Raw genomic sequence first — 23,206 nt, forward strand, 5'->3', positions numbered from 1 at the left:
GAAATTATATGCTTTGGATTGGCACTAATAATTGAAGCTAGGTGTGCAGAGTGGTCAATATCAGTTCCAGTGTGTACTGATTGCAAACGTTGTGAACGGGGTGACATTGCAAGGCCGGTTCTTACTGCATTTTTGACTTGATTCGGTGCTGACAGGGGCCTAGTGCCGGTTTCTTGGTTGACGCGCCGATCCATTGCGCATTTTGATTCAATCCACATGTACATCGGCATATATTCCGATGAGCTGTGAGCGAGTGTATCGTGCCGCTCTGCTGCGCGCATTATAGATGAGCAGGTGTATATCTGTGCCGACTCTATCCACTGTGTATAAGCCGAGCCAACCGTGCATGTGTGCCCCCATCTACGAGGAACCCACACCACCACAACCTATTCATCAATAAATTTGTCAATAAACTCATCGATTACAAATACTGGCTGCTGCTACCATTTACAGCGCTAGCGTCATAGCCACTATTGTTATGGGCTGGGTTGGCTGATGACCAAACCACTCTATAAGTATAACGCTTAGTTCAGACTAATTTTTCCGGACATAAATTATTGGAATTTTGACACCGTTTTCCCTCTTAATTGAACTGGCTTTGATATAAAAATGGTCACTTACCTTTTGTTATTAACTGTTGATTCGGGCTCTGTGGGGCGGCTCTGCCTGCTCGGCGAGGACTGAATACGGTGTGATGGAGCTGGAACATTTCTAATGAAATGGAACAGTTTTATATCCTCTCGTAGGAACATGCCGGGGATCATTTAGATGAGTACAAAATTTATCATGCAGCGTAGCCCGCCTTATGCGCTTGGCTTTCTTATCGGCAGCAGTGCTCAAATTACGCGATTATGCACTTCATATGCACTGTCGCCGAGCCCGGCGAGAGGCCGTGTGAGCAGTCTCAATACTGCTTCCAGGCGTAACGCACGTCTAATTAAATATAATATAACGTTAATGCTTCCTCTTACCATTTGTTGTTATCAATTATCACTCAATTTTCTCTTTGAATAAACATATAAATACATATGTAATCGTTGCGCAATATTTGCATGACAAATTTGGCGATCCTGCCAGGATCCGGTTTAAACCAACGAACGCGGCGCGCGTATCAAACGGCCGGATCATTGTGACGAACTTTGGAAGTGAGTGCATAAGCCCAATAAATTCACGCGCGAACCTTCGGCTACGCGTTTATAAGTAATTATTACGAATTGTACCTAGCAAGGAATAGAGTGAAAGGCCGCCTTGCGTAGACAATCAAGGACTGCGTGTAGACCGCTTGATAACCAGGGACTGAGTGTAGATCGCCTGATTCTACACTGGACAATTCCCATAGTGAACTTGTGTATTTATTGGAAAGGAAGCAAGTATAAAATTCTGCACTCCTTAGATACAATAAACTTCGCGTTTAAACCATCTAAGTGAAGTGAAGTGAGAATAAGGACACTCAGACTCGAACCGCTCTCATATTCTTGCCCCCGGTGCCTGTCAGAGACTCCAGGACATCGAAGCCTCGTACCGACGGCTGCCACGATCTTCGAGTGTGATGCTTCACACCTCAATTTGGCTACTCCTAGCGTAAGTACAAGCATTTTGTTACTTACTCGAGTCACCATAAACTTATCGAAGGACAAATCGTGATCGAAACTAAGAATTTGATGGTCAAACTTGAATCATTCAAATAAATAAAGTCAAAGCTTGACTCAAGGTAAATTTAAAAATAAATTCACAATGGACGTGAACGAAAACAATGACCGGAGAACGGCAGTACCTCCCACTATTGTTGAGGCTGCAGAAGATGGACAATCCGTCACTTCTGAATCCCGGTTGGAAGAGAGATTTTGGGATTTGACGAACCAAACGACTCAGCTTGCGAATAGGCTACAAGAAGCCACCGAACGTAATGATTTAACTGCAATGGGCAGATACCGTCTTGGTCTAGAGCAATTAAACGGAGAGAGGTTAACTGCGCGTCAACTTGCTCGCCGCGAAGATTTGCCTATAGAAGAGGTTACCCGTTTAATTCAATTGAGAAATCAAGAACGCCGTGAACACGACTTCATTCGTCGCAATAATGTAGAAATAAATCGAAACTCTGAAACAGTTCCGCGTCCCGAAGACACGCTTGAAAGCGTCACCAACCAAATGTTTCAGGAAATGCAACAACCGAATAACCAATTAACCGAAGAAAACCGTCAAGAGGAAGCTCTTACAAATAGTAATACCAATCGAGAAGCAATCAATAACTATTATCGCTTAACAACTAGCGATGATACCAATGTTTCTAATATTTTGAGACCGCCCGGAAACCATACCGGAGCGATACCGCGAATTCAACTAGATACCGCGCGTCTCGTTGAATCAGAGGTGGACGGTCCTACTCAGATAGCTTCCTCAACCGTAACAAACCCACCACGTTACTCGGCATTATACGGGCTCGCTCAAAACCGATTGCTGCCACCGACACCGCGCATCAATGAGGTGGGCTCCCCAGCTAATTCAGACTCGGACCATCAAGGTATAAATGCAATGCCAATACCGATCCTTCACCAAAATCGCTCATTAGAAAACGACCGATTCTCCACCGCGCGAGCCAATGTAAACCATGATATCTTGTCGGATACGGATTCGACACTGCAACGCGTTCTCGAGGAAAGCCGACGTTTATCACGGATGCCGAACGTACGCCTTACACCAAGGCCTAGTCCACAGTGGCCTAATGGTCCGACGGATTACGAAATCCCACGAGGTACTGGTAGCAATACCCGTAACAACGTCCCGCGTCGTCGTCTAGAACAGCAAGAAGAGGATGAACTTCGAAGAGCCTTGGAAATGTCTGCTACTTTACCACATCGTCGTCCGGACACTGTGACGTTCAATATGTCCCAGTTGCTGAGTGATCCCGAAGCCTTACGCCAACAGCAAGAGATAATGAGGAACATTGAGGAACTCGCGTGAAGAAACCAAACAAGAATTCAACTACCGGCAACTGCGCCACCCCGAGACGTGCTTCCCCCTCGGAATCCAAGAGACCCAGGCCCGTATGCACGAACGGAAGCTTACTTGAATGATGTCAGCCTACGCCCCGATGCTGCCGGAAGATACCCCGGAGAACCAAATCGCCCAGCGGACGAGCCCTATGCGATCCAAGATTTCCTACCTGCGTTTCAAGCCATCAAGATGATTGATTGCAGACTGGAAGGAAAAGCAGGCGAAGACGTACACGCTTGGATCATGCAAGTAAAAGCCGCCGATATGGTAGTTATGCCAACCCAACGTTTCCCGTTTTTGAGCTTGGTAATCAGCTTGAAGACAGGAGGAGCTCTTCAGAAGACCATCAACCAGAGGAGACCTCGTACAATCCCAACCTTACTCGAAGTCATAAGATCAGCCGTTATTGTCGAGAAAAGTGCCACCACATTGGAAATGGAGCTTGGCAGAACAGGCCAAAAGGGCGACACTGTGGACGCCTACAATCTCAAATTCAATCAGATCTACCAAGACCTCGTAGCTGCCTTCTCGAATCAACAACTACGAGCGAACATCGATCCTAATCTTCAAGACCTCGAAAATAGAGTGTGCCAGTACTATCTGTACGGACTTAATCCGAGGATATTCCATCAAGTCAAAAACCGTCAGTACTTCAAGTTACTAGAAGCCCAGAAGGCCGCGAAAGAAGCCGAAGTCGAGGAATTGAATTTCCGAATGCATCAACAACAGCTGATGAACAGTAACGACACAGCCTTGAAACCCACGTTTTGGAACAAGTCCCAAATTTACGGGCCAGGCAGCGCATTAGATAGGCGAAGATTCCAGGTACAACAAAGAACCTCGACGAACTCGCCAAGGTCAACTCCTCGACCACCAGCGTCTGTCCACCACCACGATGAAGCGGAACAAGATGAAGATAAAGAACTCCAGAGATGTGAATGCCACACCTGTAACACACATCGGACCGCCCATGAACAACAAGCAGAATGTCATAATTGCGGAACCAGAGGACACTACAGCCGGAACTGCTACGCTCCGCGCCGACCACAGAACGACCGACACCGTAATACTAACGGCAATAAGCGAGACGCAAATTTTCAAAACGCCAGCCTCAAAGACAAACCGCCCAACGACCAAGTCAATTGCACGTCAGAGGAACTCCAGTCAGAGGAAGAGGAAATAGAGGGACAGGAGGACGAACTAGAGGACGAGTGTCAACAGGAGCCCGTGTATGTTCAGTTTCACAGGGGTTACTACAGTTTGCTGTAATAAAATTTGGAGCAACAAAGCAAGGTGTAGTCCTTATGGTCGATACAGGTGCATCAATAAACCTCATAAAACGGAAGGTTATTTATCCATCGGATAAACAAATTTGTCCAATTATCAAACGCAAAATGTCCTTTAAGACTGGCAAAGCGCTAAATTCCGCGAATGAAATTGCTGTACTAACTCACATGAGGCTAAAGGACGAATTCGTCGTTATACCAGACGATTATCTGCCTGACGAAGTAGATGGAATCATGGGAAACCCGTTTATGAGGAGGCGAGATTTCCAGTTGAATGCCTCGACGCTCACCCTGAAGAATAAGATACACCACCTTAGTAGCGACCGAAAAATTCGATTTAAACCAAATTCGGTGAACAAAATTGCCATCGATACCGACGAAAAGAATCTCGATCTCATGTTACGCATGGTCTATAAAGACGGAATGCCTATGGAAAATATCCCGGTGCAGATTGTACACACGAACAATCATGGTACGGCTTATGGAATCATCACCACCGCTGAAGACGAAGATATCGAGCTCGGACTGGAGAACGTCCAAGTCCACCGAGTAAAGAGTATGTCAACCCCGGTTGTATGGCAACAACCACGTGATGAAAGAGAGCAGGCGCTCCAACATACTGTCATACAAATTTGGGGTATTCTTCAGGATTTCAGCGATATCTTTGCCCTACAGGAGGAAGACATGGTCAATGGAACTTCAATGACTGAACATCGCATCGAGTTGTCAGATCCTCAACGCATTGTAAATGTGAAAAGTTTCCGTGCAGCACACAGCTGCACCAGCAGGTTGTAAAAGAGGGAGTAGAGAAAATGTTGAAACAAGGAATAATAACAGAATCCGAGTCGCCATACAACTCGCCAGTTTGGGTTGTACCCAAAAAACCGGGCCCCGACGGAAAGCCCAAGTATAGAATTGTGATCGATTTCAGGAAGATTAATGAACTTACCGTTCAGGATTCTTATCCGATACCAATAATCGAGGATTTACTCGATCACATGGGCAGGGCCAAGTTCTTTACTACTGTCGACATGGCCGCAGGTTTCCACCAGATCAACATGGCTGCTAACTCCAAGAAATATACTGCCTTCTCAACCCCCGACGGGCAATTCGAATACCAACGAATGCCTTTCGGATTACAGAACGCTCCTGCGACCTTCCAACGCATGATGAACGATGCGCTGAGAGGATTGAATCAGAAGATCTGTTGCGTCTACATTGATGACGTAATAATTTTTGGTGAAACGGAGGAAGTACACCATCGAAATGTAAGAACCGTGTTTCAGCGTTTAAGACAATGTAACCTGAAACTCCAGCCAGAGAAGCGCGCCTTCATGAAAACTGAAGTGAGATACCTCGGATATGTCATCACTGACGAAGGGAGCAAACCAGATCCGGAAAAGACCAGAGCGATACAACAATTACCCGTTCCAGTCAACGTTGAGACGATTCGATCCTTCCTTGGTTTGACGGGGTATTACCGAAAGTTCATACAAAACTATTCAATGTTAGCGAAACCATTAACAAGGTTAACAAGAAAGGACACCCATGGGATTGGTCAGCAGCCTGCCAAGAAGCCTTCGAAACCCTGAAAGAAAAGTTGGTCATACCACCGATACTTGTGAGATCAGACCCAGCTAAACAATACGTCGTAACCACCGACGCGTCAAACGATGGAATTGGAGCGGTACTATCTCAAGACGGCCACCCCATATATTTCTTATCTCGAACCCTGAATGATGCGGAAAGGAATTAAAGCACGACGGAGAAGGAGATGCTTGCTGTTGTATGGGCCGTCAAGAGACTAAGAGTATATTTGCTCAATACACCAGATATACCCTTCATCATCCGCACCGATCATCGTGCACTAGTATGGCTGAAAAATTGCGTAGACCCCAGTCAACGCCTGCTGCGTTGGAGACTAAGATTGGAGGAATACTCATTCCTGATAGAACATGTTTCGGGAAAAAGTAACGTAGTAGCGGATGAGTTATCTAGAGTCTTTCGCACAAAGGAAGAGATCTTCGGAAAACTCACCGAATTGGAAAAGGGACTATACGAAATCACACCCATTGATAGGAATCCCAAGTGGGTCCACCATATTGCCGCACGCCACATTGACATCGAGAGATTGTCACTCACAACAGGCAGAACAAAATCTCACATCAAACTCGTTCCCAACCGAAATCGAAAAGGGGAGGACGGCAAATGGGTGAAGATTACCCTAGAAGAAAAGGATGCCTCTGACAACACCCTGATTATACCAAAGAATCAGACTGATAGACGTGAGAAACTCAGAAACTACATTCATCCGAAAAGGTACGAAAAGATATACTTTTGGATTGACCCTAAGAAAACCACCAAAGAAGAAACCAATTCGATCATCGAAGATCTCAAGAGGATACGTCAGGACTCAGGTGCAGACACATCATTTTGCTTGACAAGAAAGGATGTGCCTAACAAACAGCAACAGAAAGAAATCATGGCCAGCGCTCACAACATCAATGGACACTTCGGCCTAGCAAAAACAATTGACCGAGTAAAAGAAACGGCCGTATGGTCACGTATGGAGAATGATATCAATTCCTTTATCCAGGCATGCCCCACGTGTCAGATGTATAAAAAGGAAAGGATACAAATGAAATCACCCGCTATTCTTTTCGAAACCTTTGCTGAAAAACCTAATGATCAAATTTCAATAGATATCGTCGGACCTCTGGTCGAATCTTGGAATAAACACCGATATATCCTCACGATGCAGGATTCAATAACTAAATTCATTAAATGTCCCCCACTTACGAACAAAACCGCGACAGAAGTTATCAAGGCTCTATTAGAGTACTGGATAGGTAACTTCAGGTGCCCCAAAGTAATCCTGACGGACATGGGAAAGGAGTTTTGTAACGAGCTGACCGATTCCTCTCTCGAACACTATAATTTCAAACATATCACCACAACTGCATATCACCCGCAGTCGAACGGCTCTATAGAACGAATGCATAGTGTCTTGAAAGACTATATTCGAACTGCCTGCAAAGAGAGAATACACACTTGGGACAAGGTTTTAATAGAAATGGCACGTGCCTATAACACTTCCGTTCATCAATCAACAGGTGAAACGCCTCACAACCTTATGTTCTGTCACGAAGCCAACAATCCTGACGGTTTCCGCGAAAACCGATTGGAAACCGTGATTAGTAAGAAAATGTTGTGGATACAAAAATGGGAGAAACGGTTCGAGAAAGCTCTGGTCTGGCTTACCAAATCCAGAGAGAAAAACCAAAAACAAGTGGACCAAGGAACACGACGACAAACTCCTTTATATCAAGTGGGAGATAAAGTAATGATCAAGAACCATACGCGACAGAACGCCTTGGAAAGGATTTGGAATGGACCATTCGTCGTCGTCGAGATGAACGAACAAAAAGGAAACATCACTTATAAGAAAACCGCGGATGATTCCACAGCGTCTTATTGGAAAACCCATCTGAATAATACTAAACCGTACTACGAATACGACACCGGACCAAGGGAAAACGATCCAATCCCTAGAATTAAACTAAAACGGGCTCAGGGTAACGATTGGATCTCCATGGAATAGAGTCTTAGTTTCTTTTGTTATAGGTGTAGCAGTCTGTCCCTAGCCTACTTCGATGTCTCAGTTATCTATGGGACTTCACTCCAGGAGGAAGTGGGCAAAGTATACATGTACCAGGAAAGATGGAAGATATTCCAATCCATTGACGCAAGTGGGTTCACCAAACCATTACTCGACATTCACGACAAACTCGGAGGCCTCCAGACGATACGGGATACCTATCTGGACCATTGGAACCCTGGTCAGCGATCCCTCGCCCAGTCCGCCCTGGACGCTTTAGATTTATAATTTGCCCGTGCCTCGTCACACAAGAATATTTTGGAAGTCATTTTAGACTTGGGTGCGCCTATTCTTCAAATGACGCGCCGCCCCTCTAAATTAAGGGAATCTCAATCCCACGGAACCAAAACAAGTACTCCGAAAGCGCTCGCGTCGAGCGATGTTACTCACGAAGCCTCGCGCGAAGCTGAGGCGGTATTTGGAAAACATGTCCTTCTGACGGGCCTGGCAAATGAAATGTATCCCCTAAGGAAAACTTATCTCACGCCAAACATCAGACCGAAAAGAGGAATATTTAACTTTTTAGGAACAATCCAAAAATCAATCTATGGAACTGCTGACGCGGATGAGTTGGAAATAATTAATGGAAATAATAATTAATTAAAAATCTAGCCTCACTAAAAAATGTAACGGACACTCTAAATCTTGTTGTAACCAAGTCCTTGCACATCAATCAAGTCCAAATTAATATCTTGAATACAAATCAGCTCAAACTTAAACACTCTTTGGAAACTGTATGGGGACAATTAGAATCATTAAAGATAAAAGGTAACGAAACGCTTGCTTATCAGGAATACATGGAAGCTATAACTCTAAGTTTATTTGAAATTAAGGAACTGCAACGACTAATCGACCTGGTAATGACTGCCGTGCAATTAGGAAGGCATGGTATCATCGATAACACCCTTTTTACTCCAAAGGAGCTTATGACAGCTCTTCAAGCTTTCGACGCCAATGACAAAAAGACACTAATACCTATTAAGGAGGAAAATTACGAGAAGTTTATTAAAATAAGTGATTTAACTATAACCACAGATAAAGGCAAACTTATCTATATACTCACAGTGCCTTACTTAGAAAAGGAACCTTGGGTAATAATTCAGAATACCCCGGTACCCGTAAGAATAAATCACACTTATGTAACGCTTAACCCAACATATGCTTTGAAATTAGTACGTAAGAATTTTATAAGAGAAGTCACATTTTCTCAACTGAAACAGATAACCGATTATTTCATTGGTGATTACCGCGATGTGGGACATCGCAACGATACTATTGAACTTTGTGAGAAAATAACTGATCCCATACCACGAGGATGCACTCTGAGTCGTTTTCTCGTCACAGATATTGCTTACATAAGAACGCAGGGATCGCAAATAATCTTACCTTCGAAGCCAATTGAGGTAACCATAACATGCGCTTCAATGCAGACTTTTATTATTCAAATCACCAAGCCATCCCTGATAACCACGAATCAGAGCTGCGAACTTCAAACTTTGAAAACGCGAGTCAAATTAATCGTAGAACATATGACTTCTCAATTAACAGAAATCCATGCAGATACCATTTCCCCGCTAAACAAATTTGTAATAGGCCGGGAAATTGTATTGCATCACGTGATTAACTTGGATACCCTCAAGGATCAAGGACAAGCCATTTTAGACCTTGAGAGTGTCCTCGCGACTAACGAAGCGACCCTTCAGGTCAACAATACATGGGCTAACTTCAAAGGTATAGGGATCCCATCAATAGCTGCCGTTTCTGGAACGATATCCGTCTTTTCTATTCTACTCTTGCTGTGGAAATTTAATATACCCACCTATATTTCGGCGTTCACCGGATATTGTTGCCAAAGGAATCCCTCTGCTTTGGAAGTAGTAGAACGAAGGAAATTAAAACGCAGGATTGAGACACAGGCCAAACGTAACGAAAGAATCCTACGAGAAATCAGAAGCCGCAGAGACGCGCCTTTGTCTTCGTCGGGGGATGTGATGGAGCTGGAACATTTCTAATGAAATGTAACAGTTTTATATCCTCTCGTAGGAACATGCCGGGGATCATTTAGATGAGTACAAAATTTATCATGCAACGTAGCCCGCCTTATGCGCTTGGCTTTCTTATCGGCAGCAGTGCTCAAATTACGCGATTATGCACTTCATATGCACTGTCGCCGAGCCCGGCGAGAGGCCGTGTGAGCAGTCTCAATACTGCTTCCAGGCGTAACGCACGTCTAATTAAATATAATATAACGTTAACGCTTCCTCTTACCATTTGTTGTTATCAATTATCACTCAATTTTCTGTTTGAATAAACATATAAATACATATGTAATCGTTGCGCAATATTTGCATGACAACGGTGTTAATGACTGATTATTTAGCTTTTATTAGCTTGTAAACTGTGTAACTTTACTTGTGGGGTTTCAAAAGAAAGGATAAATAATTATACTAGATGGATTAATTGAATGAATGCATTAAGGGGAGAAATCCCTTTGGAAGCGTGAAAAATAGGTATTTTTCGATAATTTTTTTAGTGGGGAAAAAATTATCTAATAATTTTCAAATTTCAACATAATTTTATTGAAGCATTCAAGGTGAGAAATAATTTTTTTTAGTTGCGATCATACACAAAATGGCGGCGTTATTAAGGGTCTTGGGACGCCTGTTTTCCGTGACATCGAAAAGTGCTGCAGTTGTCACTCTTTTGCTGTTGATCTGAAAAAGATTTAACAAGTGTTATTCGTTTATTGACATATTAAGGGGAAGGATGTACCTAAAAAATGATGACAAAGTGCAAAATTGAAAATTTGGGAGCCCTTTTATTCTAAGGGTCGAATTTTCGACCTTTTTTTCGACATACTTGACCCCTAAAAAGGTATTTATTTACGCGCTACCTTTCGAACTTTAGGTACAGCCTTCCGATAATATTACTGAGTGTGATCTCCCAAAACTTCATCGAAATCGGTCGATAACTTTTGGAGCTACAACACGAGCAGTTTTTGAAAATGTTGTTTCGAGATAATCGCGTTTAAAGTTTCAACATGTGAAAACTAGTGATTGTAGTGACTTACCGATTATTCAGCGATGCCAGGCGCGTACAGCAGACCTTCTTCTTCCTCTCCTCGAAAAGCACATTTTCGGGTTATATTGCCTTGCGTTCCTTTCGGATAGTTTGGCATTTTACTTTGGTAAACTCAGCCGTTCGTGACAAAATTTCAAACAAAACTGAATCTGCTTTTCGGGCAACGTATCGTTCCGTATACCTACCGTTTCACGCTATATGGATATATCTATAATGTCCCCTTTATAAAATTTCTCGAAACATCTGCCTGGTCAAAAAAAAGGTAGATAAGGGAGCATTGTGATGTGAAGGTTGCTCCGCCTCTAACGGTCCGAGCGCCCGACTCGCTACCTGACCGCACGCTGTCGCTGCGCTCTACACTATACATATACGATACCTCCGCAAATATTGATTATTTCGGGATTTCCTTTGGTCAGTATATTCTTTGGGTATTATACTTTCGAAATATGTAAAAAAAAAAATCGATTTTTTGAAAATTCTAAAGGGATTTCTCCCCTTAAAGGTAATTGATTGGTTTACTCATGACATAAGTTTTAAAACACAACTATACGTTTATTAAATTTATGTTTATGGAGATGGTTAAAATGGTTTTAGTTATGTACTATGGTGAAAGAAAGTTTATATTTAAGTAAAATAACACGGAATTCGCTTAGCGCCTGACGTGATTGGATTCTTTGGTAATAGAAACTGAGAGAAAGATTTCTTGTTAAAGACTGAATGACGACCCTCTGACGACTACTGATGGCTAACTCTCTCTGACGACTACTCTTTAAAAGATTCGCGTGGTTTTGTCTAAACTACTTTCTGATTGGTTACCAGTATCCTTGAGGGATGCTGGACCAATCAGGAGGTCCTGATAAAATTTTGAGTTTTTTCATTTGTCAAGACTACCCCCACCCATCGGGTACGGTGTAGCATGAGAATTTATCATTAACTATCCCGCCTTTTCCACCCGTGCGGGTAAGAATTTCCGTGCTGTGGTTTTTATATAATAAAGATATCCTTATTTTATGTTCAGGCCAATACTGCCCAGACACTTGAGATAGACCCATACGGATCTATCCGTTGCACGTGTTCAGGTCATTTGGTCCCTCTTAGAGAGTTTGTATATACGAGTCTGTTTGGGTAAGGATTGTCCCGAAGAATTGTCTAAACAGTAAGGTTGTTGATAGCTTAGGGTGTTCATTTAGGGTGTTATGCATGCAATGCATACGGAGACTTAAAATGAAAAATAAAAAATATAAAATATAAATGTATCCAATGATAAATTGAAAGGTAATAAAAAATAAAACTAGCGGGTAGGGGCAGAGGACATCGAGGATGTGACACCTCCCCCCTCCGTTTCAAATGTTAAACGTGTGTTTAACATTTGATGTTCACGTAGATGATCTTCAAGCACACTGGTGGGAATAAGTTTTATTGCTTGCGAATGAGGTACGATCGGTGGGTTTTCCATGTCTTGCTCTTTTGTAGAAGTGTCTTCATTGTTCTTGTTGTGCGATTGGGGTTTTCCCAAATGCGTTAGCAGGATCGTTAATGAACTGAGTAGCGCCCCCAGCAAATGTATGCTCCAGCCATAAATGGTGTGCAGGGTATATCCATGGATTCCGACGTTGATTATAGTTTTTGTTAATTGAATTATGAAATAAACTCCTATTACTCCAGAACTAACGGTACCCAACATCATGAACCCGTTCCAAATTTTTCGGGATGTAGATTCTGCGATTTTGTTCAAAGAATTTTTGTCCAGTAGGCCGGATAAAGAGATTTTCGTACCAGATACGGAATGTCCAGTTGCACCCCTTGCAACTGTGTTCAGAACGGCTGGCTTCTCGATCGGGAACATTACTCTGTCGCGGTAGCTTTCCAAGTCCTCTTCCTGTAGATTCCATTGACAGAGAGAGGTGGCGGTTTGGTATACTTCCAAGATAATCTGGTCATCGGTGTAAGTTTCTTCGGTGCTTCTATGATAACCTTGGGTAGCGGTGAAAATGTAATCCATGTTCCATCGATATTGAATGTACTTGGTTGCAATTCGCTGCATTCTCGTACATTTGATTTTCTCACTATAATACGTGATTTCGGCGTTAAAAAGAGCGATTGATTTTGAAACGTTACTGGAATTTTTTGATGACATGTCTCTGATTTCCTGACGGTTACTGTCACAGGTACACATTTGATTAGTTGCACAACTTCTCCTGCTCGTATAGCCACGTAACCTGGTCCCTTCATGACGTTGTATGCGAATTCATCTGGTGTGTGAATTGCAAGTGTAAGAGTGTTGCGTAAAACTTGTTTTTCCAGGGTACATTTTTGTTTAATAAGATCCTTATAAACTTGAGTTATTTGTTTACTAAGGTGTTTTTCCAATTATACGATTTTTGAATTCATATATGAAAGAATGTCAACATTCTCGGCGTCAATTTTACTTTCAGCTTTAATTGGGTTTGCAGGGTCAATTTCCACAATGAATAATTTGGGATGTTCTTTCCGTGAGATTTTATAACCGCAGATTTTGAATTTGGTGGTCTTCATTAAGGCAAAAGTCGTCTTTTCACTTGAGTAAGTGTAAACATCTGGTGTAAATCCTTCTTCTTGGTGTTCCTTAATTTTCGTCGCTGGTCCGGTATACAAGGCATTATAACGATCAAGTTTACAATCATTCGAGGGCGAGTTTGTCCAATAGGCATACGATCCATCATTCCGAAAGCAATCAGTATTAGACAACGTATACCTGGTCCCATCCTTCAAAAAGAGCTCATTTTTATCAAATTTGACCGTCGCTGAATATTTTTCGACTGTTACTGTATAGTCGAAGCTTCTTCATAAGCGAAGTTGCCTCGTAGTTTTGAATTGAACCTTTTTTATTAGTGTGAAGGATAGAGGTTGAGGTTTTCTTGAATAAAAAACTCTCGCGTATGAGCCATCGAATTATGAATGTTTATTGGCTCTTGTAGGAAAAGCCTTGCGGCATAAAAACCCACGAAGTATGAACGTGTATTTGTAAACGTATAAAAGCACGTGTCGATTGTGTATATGAATGTGTATATGCCGGTTACAGCCCGTTTGGCTCATGCCACCGCGATCTCGAGTGCGTTTCGTATTGCGATTTTTGTTTTATTCGATTCGATCGAATTTCGTATGATTTGCGTTTGCCTTACTCCGAGGAGCGAACGTGTATGAGAGTATGATTGGTGTTGGTGGTACACCAAGAGCGCTCGGGCTCGTTGTATGATGAAAGGGTGCAAGACCCTTGGTATGCGTGTATGGGCACTCGGTCCCGTGTAGAATGAGAGACACTCGGGCCGTACTCATCTACCTTACTCCGTAGAGCGAACGTATACGAGAGTATATTTGGGCCTCTCGTCTTTTGGTCGTGGTACGAGAGAACGCACGGCGTCACTCACGATCGTCACTAGACGGACGACTTAACTCGACTGTTTTAAAAAATGCGTGATGCGCGCTCGCCTCCTCATCTACGCGAGATTTGGCATCCCCGCGGAGACGAATCGTTCGAGCGCGGCTCGCACGGAGATCGCAATGACACGGGCACAAAACGACGCTCAGGCACTGAACAGTTACTTTTGCTATTCCCTGAGCAATCACATCTTCCCATTGACCATAGCCATCGTCGTAACTAGCGCCAACACAGCTTCTGGTGTCGGTTATTTTTCCCGTGAAAATTGCGTCTCGGATGTTGGTTCTATTTTGAAGAAGTCCCGATAAGACGACGTTATTTCCCAGTCTCATGATTCCGAAATTATAAAGTCCCATACATGCTTCTCTGTTAACTTCGTGTATGTAAACGCGTCGTCCCTTTCTCACCACAGAATTGTGTGAATGCATACCACAATGGTAAACTGTTCTGTCTATCTCAATTTTACATTGAATGATGTCTATATGATGAAATTCGGCTAATTGAAGTAGTTGGACGTGAATATTTTCAGAACTGGGTTCCCTCTGCGGTATGTCGCATTTTCCGATATTGGCCGTATCGATGATTGATGTGTTTCTTGATGTTCCTCCACAGTCGTATCCCACCAGTGCCCAAGTTACGGCGGGAAACCATAACGTGATCATAAGAATGATTTTACTCATTGTTCCCCTTTGCTAGAACAAAGTGTTCCATTCATTTAATAATAAGGAAATATTTGCTTGAATTAATAGTCTTTCCATTATTTGAAATAAAATCGAGTTATACTTATTTACGTTTAAATGTGTGTGTTATAAAATTTATTTATATCTAATCCTGCCCTTTCGTTGGGCTATTTCTATTTAGTTATAATTAGTTATAATAATGAATTATCCTTTTAGCATTTTCAGTTTATTCATATGAACTATTTTAATTTTATTCCCAACTTGAATTTTGACATTTTGATTCTCTAATAATTCCTGTACCTCATACGGTCCTGAATATTGATTAGAAAATTTCCCTTTTTTGGGTTCTTTTAGAAGAAAAACTAGGTCTCCTTTCACCAAGTTTAGCAAATTTAATTTTTTATCATAATAATGTTTAGATTTTTTTTTTGAATGTATTAGATTTTCTTTAGCCTGATTTTGAATATTTTTAATTTTGGTGAAAAGTTCGATTAGGTATTCTTCGTAAGTTCGATTATTCAATTCCTCTATTATTTCATGTTCAGATGGTAATCTTGCTAATTTGCCGAAAACTAATTCATAAGGTGTATGCTTTGTTCCCTCATGGACACTTGTATTATAAGAGAACATTGCAAAGTCTAACCATTTATCCCAATTATTATTTTTCGTAACATATTGCTTTAAATATTCGGTTAGAACGTGATGTGATCTTTCTATAGATACATTTGATTGGGGATGAAAAGCGGTTATTTTACATTGTTTGATTTTAAATTTCTTTGCTATTGTTTTCATTAATGAACTTGTAAGATGAGCACCTTGATCAGTAAGAATTTACTTAGGAGCTCCAAATTTACAAATAAAGTTATTGATTAGAGCTTCTGCCACATCAATTGAGGTTGTTGAATTTAGAGGTACTGCTACAGAATATTTCGTTAATTGATCTTGAATCGTTAAAATATATTCATTGTTTGAAGGAGTGATAGGTAAAGGACCTACAATGTCCATAGATATTTTGTCAAAGCTTGAACCTGGTGTATCGGTTAATACCATAGGTTGCTTAGTTTTTATTCTAGTTAGTTTTTTGAGTTGACATTCCATACATCCTGTAACATATTGTTGGATTTGTGATTTCATATTTGGCCAGAAGAAATTCTGTCTGATTCTATTGTATGTCTTTGTAACTCCCTTATGTCCTCCTATTGGCAGTGCATGATATTCTCGAATTATCTCTGTACGTTCATTAAGTGATGGGACTCTAATTAAATTTTTGCAGATTGTTATTTTACATTTATTATCATTAAAGATGGATTCCGACAAAATTTTAATTTCCTTCCAATCCATCTCATCTATTTTCCTAGTTTTTGCAATTGATAAACTATTAGACGATCAAACGAACTTACCTTAAGTGATGTTCGATCGTGATTATACTAGGCGTCTTGTCCGAATAGATCAATGGTAGTAACGTTAGTTGCTCGATCCGTCACAGATTTTTAAATTAAACCAAAAATTCGCGTCTACGCCTCTAGATGGCGGTGCCACTCTCCCCAGAAGCCCCTGCGCCTTATGCCCCGACGCCATTACATTTGAAAGCCGACAAATTGCATCTTGAATAGATCAAAAGGGGCGGGAGAAACAGGGAGGGTTCATCACTTAAGGTAAGTTCGTTTGATCGTCTAATTATGCTACGTCGTCTTGTCCTCTAGATCAACGGTAGTTGTTCAAAATTTTATGCAATTTGTATTTAAGGATAATTTGGTGCGTACAATAATAATTATAAACTTTAAGTTGACATTGACAACATCCATTCTTGTACTTAAGTAATTATGGATTTGTATATGTTGATATTTTTTATCAGAGGTCGATTATAGAATCGCGCAAACACCCTCGATTTTTCCGTCCAACCCGCAGCTTTTCGGATTGTTTCGATGTCTACACCCCTGCGATATGCCGCGGAGGTAACCGCGTGTCTAGTACTGTGTGAACCGAAAGTATTTGTATCAATGCCACTTTTGGCCATCACTTCCTTTATTCACCTTCGTATAGATTGCGTTGTTGCCATACGGTGAGGTTTTTTACATGTTATCAGTAAGAAATCTTCGTTATTAGGTCGCAAACCTGCCGAACGCTTGATGTAACAGTCTAAGACCGTAGCTACACACAACTTAGGTTGTTTTTCAAAAAACGGCAGACACAATAAGGGTTGCTTTCTCCCCAGACCGGAAGTTTTTATACGATCTATGATCTTGACTTTAATCTCTGTGTCAGTCTTGTCGATACAGCTTAATCTAATTTTTGACAGCGTTTGCACTCTTTGTGCTGTCACTAACGCTAATAACATGACTAATTTCTTTGTCAAATCCTCAAACGACAGAGTGTCGTGCGGCCAAAGAGTTTTTAGATAACATAAAACTGGGTCAGGGTCCCAAATTTCTTCATATTTTGCTGATTGCGGGCGTAGCTGAGCCACACCTCGAAAGAATCTCTTTATAACGGGCTGTTGCCCTATATCGCCTATAACTATTAACGCTAAAGCTGATCTATACGAGTTTAACGTCCCATAAGTTTTTACGTGGGATAAAGAGACGGTTAAGAACTCGAGAACAGATGAAACTGGAGCCTGAAAAGGGTTGGCTCTCTTCTTTTGACAAAAATCCCACCAGAGACTTAATGCCTTCCGGTATCGCTTAATGGTTCCATCGGACAACGATGCCATCACAACCGGTACGGACTCTTGAGGAACGCCTGTCATGACAAACGCTTGCCCGATAACTTCCCGACAACCAGGGAAAACGAGGTTCGCAACAGATGTAATTGCCTGCAATTATCAATTAACAAATAATTTTCTGGATGAAAAAGGATCGGTTGGCTCACAAACAATTTCTGAAACAGGGGGTACCACGACTGTGTTGGCCAGAAAGGCACAACCAACACCCCGTTTGCTTTCTCAGCAATTATTTTTTTGATTGTTCTGAGGATGACAGCGAATGGTGGAAAAGCGTAGAAATATAAATTTGTCCACGGTATGGTAAAAGCATCTACCGCGCACGCCTCTGGGTCTCTGTGCCATGAGACGAATTTTCTGCACTTTGCATTTACGTTCGATGCGAACAAATCTGTGTCGAATTTCCCGAAGGTTGTATCTACTTGATTATATGCCCAGCTAGCTAATTCCCATTCGGTTTCGTTTTGTTTGACTCTCGATTCCTCGTCTGCGTCTTTATTGTCGCGAGAACTAATGTACGAAGCGAAATTCCCCAAGTCGCGAATCTCGCACCATTGCCAGATTTCCTTTGACAAATTTTACAACTTTGGAAACTGAATGCTACTCATACGGTTTATGTACGATAACGCCGTCGTATTATCGACACGAAGCAATATTTCACACGAATGTTTATCCTTGGCAAAGCATTTGAGTCCGTAAAATACCGCTTTTAATTCGAGATAATTAATATGTTCTTTTCGCTCTTCCATGTTCCAAAACCCATGTGACCGATTTCCCTCGCAAACTACTCCCCAGCCTGTTAACGAGGCATCGCTGAAGATTTCCATCTCAAAATGGTTTTCTCTTATCGGGTTGACGCACTCTTTTATAATTCTTGTCCACCACTCTAAGTCTGGGATTAGATTGTCCGATATTTCCATGGTTTTATCGTAATTTCCATTTGTTTTTTGCAAAGCTAAAAATTTTTCTCTTTCAAAATTCTTGATGTATAAATTCTCATATCGAACCCCGGGGTGGCAGCTACTAAAATTCCAATAAATTCGGCAAATTTCCTGATTTGATAATGACTGATGGTCTGAAACTTTCTCGCAAGATCATATATTTGATTTCTCTTGCTTTGTGGTAATCTAAGACAGAATTTTTCCGAATCAAAAAGGAAACCCAAAAATTTCACTTCTTTCGATGGTTCAAGGACTCATTTTTCCATGTTTAATATTAGTCCGGCTTTCTCAATTAACTTCCGAGTCTCTTGAATATTTTTTCGGCATTCTTGTGCTGACTCTCCAAATAACAAAATGTCGTCTAGATAGAAGACAGATTCAAATCCTTTGGACCTCAATTTTTGCACTATTGGTTTCATGAGTTTCGTAAACACGTACGGTGCTGTACATAGCCCGAACGGCATATAATTAAACTCGTATAACGTGTTTTTATAAATGAATCTAAGATATTTTCTACTAGATTTGTCAACCGGAATCAAGAAATACGAATCCTTCAGGTCTATTGTCGTCATAAAAATGTCTTTTCGCAATAGTCGAATCGCTGTCTTTTTGTCCTCCATTTTAAAATGCGGTGCTGAAATAAACATATTCAATTTTTTCAGGTTAAGAATAAAGCGCTTATCACCGTTAGGTTTTGGCACGAGAAAGTATGACGAAACGAATTGTTTTTCGCACGGCTCGCATCTAGATATTGCGCCTTTTTTGAGTAATTTACCAATTTCTGCTTCACAAGCAATAATTTCTTGATTTGTTAATCTTGGCTGGCTGTATTCAACTTGTGAACCTGGTTGACTTACAAAAGGAATAACGTAACCCTGTACCGATTGTAAAATGGAGACATCGTTGGTCAATTTTTTCCACACAAAGAAAAAATTTCGCACACGTCCTGCGATTCTCACCGGGTCTACTCCTTATGTCGACGATTGTCCTTGTTCCGGAAGTCTTTCGGTTTCGGTCCCTTCCTCTGAGTGCCCCGGTGACTCGCTGCGGAGGGACGGCGGTGCGTTCCCGAAGTTTCGTTGATATCCAGTCGGTTTAGTCACATCTTTAGATGATTTTTCCATAGATTTGGCCGCCTTGAGATTTTCTGCAAACTTTTCTCCAAATAGCCATGCATCACGTGGACTGTCGTTGGCAATATTTTTGACAGTGGGATTTAATCCCGGAATCATGAAAGATTTTCTTGTTTTTGTCATCTCATGATGTAGGTCAGATAGAATTCTGCCTGCATCGGCCAGCTGTTCGATAAATTTTTGCGTGTCAACTTCTCGGTCGGTACTCCCTTCCGCTTTCAGTACTTTCGTTAGCGCTGCGCCAATAGCGTTGATGCCAGCTCCGAGTTGATCTTAAGCGGCGTACTGATACGCGTCTTTCTTAATCGCCAACTGTGTCAAGGCCGATTTTATTTCTGGTTCAAATTGGTTCCAATTGTTGGATATTTTCCCTGGAGATCGCGCTTTTGGTCTATCGGCAGTCCATCTTGCAATATCTTTGTCCAGCGCTCTGCCACTGCCACATGGATGTCGGGACCCGGTTGATTGTATTTAGATGGGTCGTCTCCCAAAAGCCCCAGTGTCGCTTCGGCGAGCTCTGTTGGTAACTGCTCTTCTTTATCCTCGGCCTGTTTTACCGACATTTCCGTGTGGGGACTAGGACGTGACGAATCTCGCGAATTGCGCTCACCGCCCTCTTTGTCTAACCCTTGTACTGCCGCTACGGACCGTTCACGACTGAAGTGTGACGCATCTCGCAGATGGCGTTCACCACTCTTTCCGTCGGAATCATAGTTTATGGACCTCGAACCGCTTCTTGGATGCCAACGCTCATGCCGCGAATGTGACGTTCGTCTGTTCTCAACAGCGATACGCCCGCCATTCTCTTTGGCAGAGTCCCATGACTCGTTTCTTCCCGAATATCGCCCTGAACTTGATCGCGCGTCCTGGTGACGCGGTCTTGAACACCTGTCCCGATGACACGATCTTGAACGTCTATCCCGACGACGCGATGTTGATCGCTGTAATAAATGTGCTCGTGTCGTGTTTAATGTTTCTTTATTGATAGTAAAATACTTTAAAGAGGTGGCGGACGCTTTGTCGTGTTCGGCCTGCAGCCATATTTATTTGTCTGCCTGTAGGCGTCACCGCTAGGTGGCGTATAAGCTCGATCGTGACATCTTCTGTTTTTTTTTTTTTTTAACAATATAAATGATTTGTAGCACAAGAATACGGTTACAATGTTTAAGTTATATAATCTTTAAGATAGCCGGGTCGGATAATTGCACGTCCACTACGAGTAGTTGCTCGAGGCGGTGGAGCGTGTTTTATCGGTGCTTCGGGATTTGCTGCAATCTCAGTAGGAAGCTGTTGTTCTGCTTCACGAGTTTCGCCGACGGTGTTCTCGTTTTCGCGATTCGTCTCCTCATTGTGAGGGAGTTCGTCGAAATAGTCTGGAGGGTGTTTGACTCGAAAGTTTCCGTTTTGGTCTCTGTTGAGGTACTTTCTGTTTCGCGTTAGGATTGTTCCAGACTCTTTCATAACTTCGTACGCGCGCGGCTTGTCGCTTTTATGAATAACTAATCCGGGTTCCCAAGTCTTGTCTTTATTTTGTATTCTTACAGTTTCGCCTGTCGATAGTTCTGGGAGATTTCGTGATCGTTTATCGTGGAAGTATTTTTGTGACGTTTGTTTTTCGACTAGCTTGGCTCTGATCGGTTCGTTTTCGGGACGTCGATGCTCTAAGAAATCAGGTAGCACTCCGCGTACGTTTCTGTTAAACATTATTCTATTGGGAGACTCGATACAATTGGAGATCGGTGCGTTACGGAGCTCCAGCAACGCTGTATACGGATCCTTCCTATCCTCTTTCGCTTTTTTCAGCATTTTTTTCACCGTTTGTACATAACGTTCGACTAGCCCGTTACTTCTCGGATAAGTAGGGCTCGACGTTGTGTGTTCAAAACCCCAAGCTTTAGCAAATTCCTTGAATTTGTAGCTACTAAACTGCGGTCCGTTGTCGGATCTGACTATCTTTGGTATTCCGTGTCTCGCGAACAGAGATTTTATCATTACTATTGTCGTTTCGCTCGATTCATTTGTCAGTAATCCTATCTCTACATACTCAGAATAATAATCGACCATTATTAGGTACGGTTGTCCTTGCAAATAGAATAAGTCGACGGCAGTTTTCTCCCAGACATTACTCGGTACTTCGCTTGAAATTAATGTTTCGTTCTGGTGACTTTTTTGGAATTTTTGGCAAACTGCACAATCCATGATCGTGTCTTGAATTTGTTTGTTCATTCCCGGCCAGAAAACGATATCGCGGGCTCTGCTCTTAGTTTTTTCGATGCCCATGTGATTGTAGTGTAGCTTGCTGAGGACTTCTTTACGCATTCTACCAGGTACTACTACACAGTTATTCTTAAATACTAACCCATCTGACTCGAAAAGTTCTGGATGGTAAGTGTGGTACGGCTTGGCAATCTCAGGTACGTCTTTGATTTCTTTTGGCCAAGTCGTTCGGATCAGTTTAATTACTGTTTGTAACTCGTTGTCACTTTCAGTTTCAGCTACGTACTCTAGCTTTTCTTGTCGCTCATGCTTTCGGACAACACGATATTCAAGATGTGCGTGTTTATGTCATCGTCGTCGTTCGTCTTTGTCAAATGCGCGCGCGAAAGGCTGTCTTCGATTAACAAATCTTTGCCGGGTTTGTAGGTGATTTCGGCATCGTACGGTTGTAACCGCAAACGCATTTTTTGGAGCCTTACAGGAATGTCTGCTATCGGTTTTTTCGAGATGGGTACCAGAGGCTTATGATCGCTCTCTACAAGTATAGGCTTTCCTATTATAAATTGACGGAATCGCTCACACCCATACACAATCGCGTAAATTTCTTTCTCGATTTGTGCCCAGGCTTTTTGGCACGTCGTGAACGCTTTTGAAGCATAAGCTATCGGTAGGTTATTTTGCAAGAGGACTGCTCCTACTCCTGTTCCACTCGCGTCTACGCTCAGCTTGCAATCAGCATTTGTGTCATAATACTGTAACACGGGATTGCTTGTTAGTCTCTCTTTGATCTTTTTAAACGCGACTTCGTGTTCTTCTACCCAATGAAATTCGACTCCTTTTTTCATCAAATCTCTCAGTGGGGCTGTTACATCGGATAAATTCGGGATGAATTTGGCTACGTATGTTATCTTGCCTAACAATCTTTCGACCCCTTTTGTGTCAGTCGGTTTCTTCATTTCCGTGAGGGCTTGAATTCTATCAGCATCTATTCTGATACCTTGGTTTCTGAAAACGTGACCCAAAAACTTTACATCACTTTTACCGATTTTACATTTCCCGAGATTGAACTTGACTCC

At 42.1% G+C, this 23,206-nt stretch overlaps 2 protein-coding genes and 1 long non-coding RNA gene across 3 annotated transcripts; 1 reads left to right on the forward strand and 2 right to left on the reverse strand.

Moving 5' to 3' along the window:
* The first annotated feature begins 1,466 nt into the window (after positions 1-1,466).
* Positions 1,467-10,027, forward strand: LOC124295420. Its single transcript, XM_046745379.1, has 2 exons — positions 1,467-1,581; positions 7,905-10,027. The coding sequence occupies exon 2, from the start codon at positions 8,736-8,738 to the stop codon at positions 9,948-9,950; it is 1,215 nt and encodes a 404-aa protein (XP_046601335.1). The 5' UTR covers positions 1,467-1,581; positions 7,905-8,735; the 3' UTR covers positions 9,951-10,027.
* Positions 10,028-10,551: 524 nt separating this feature from the next.
* On the reverse strand, positions 10,552-11,101 carry LOC124295488. The gene is made up of 2 exons (XR_006905438.1): positions 11,009-11,101; positions 10,552-10,652 (listed from the first exon to the last, which is right to left on the reverse strand). It is a non-coding gene; the product is annotated as an uncharacterized LOC124295488 (long non-coding RNA).
* A 9,976-nt stretch (positions 11,102-21,077) lies between these two features.
* On the reverse strand, positions 21,078-22,232 carry LOC107218173 (uncharacterized protein K02A2.6-like). Its single transcript, XM_015655953.1, has one exon. It carries the CDS (start codon positions 22,230-22,232, stop codon positions 21,078-21,080), a length of 1,155 nt encoding a protein of 384 aa, XP_015511439.1.
* Between the last annotated feature and the right edge of the window lie 974 nt (positions 22,233-23,206).

The sequence above is a fragment of the Neodiprion lecontei genome, chromosome 7, assembly GCF_021901455.1.
Source record: "Neodiprion lecontei isolate iyNeoLeco1 chromosome 7, iyNeoLeco1.1, whole genome shotgun sequence".
Taxonomy (NCBI): domain Eukaryota; kingdom Metazoa; phylum Arthropoda; class Insecta; order Hymenoptera; family Diprionidae; genus Neodiprion; species Neodiprion lecontei.

What these genes read in the sequence shown, in the direction of transcription:
- LOC124295420 (XM_046745379.1), top strand. Translation starts at nt 8,736, where the DNA reads ATGGAAGCTATAACTCTAAGTTTATTTGAAATTAAGGAACTGCAACGA.
- LOC107218173 (XM_015655953.1), bottom strand. Translation starts at nt 22,232, where the DNA reads ATGCGTAAAGAAGTCCTCAGCAAGCTACACTACAATCACATGGGCATC.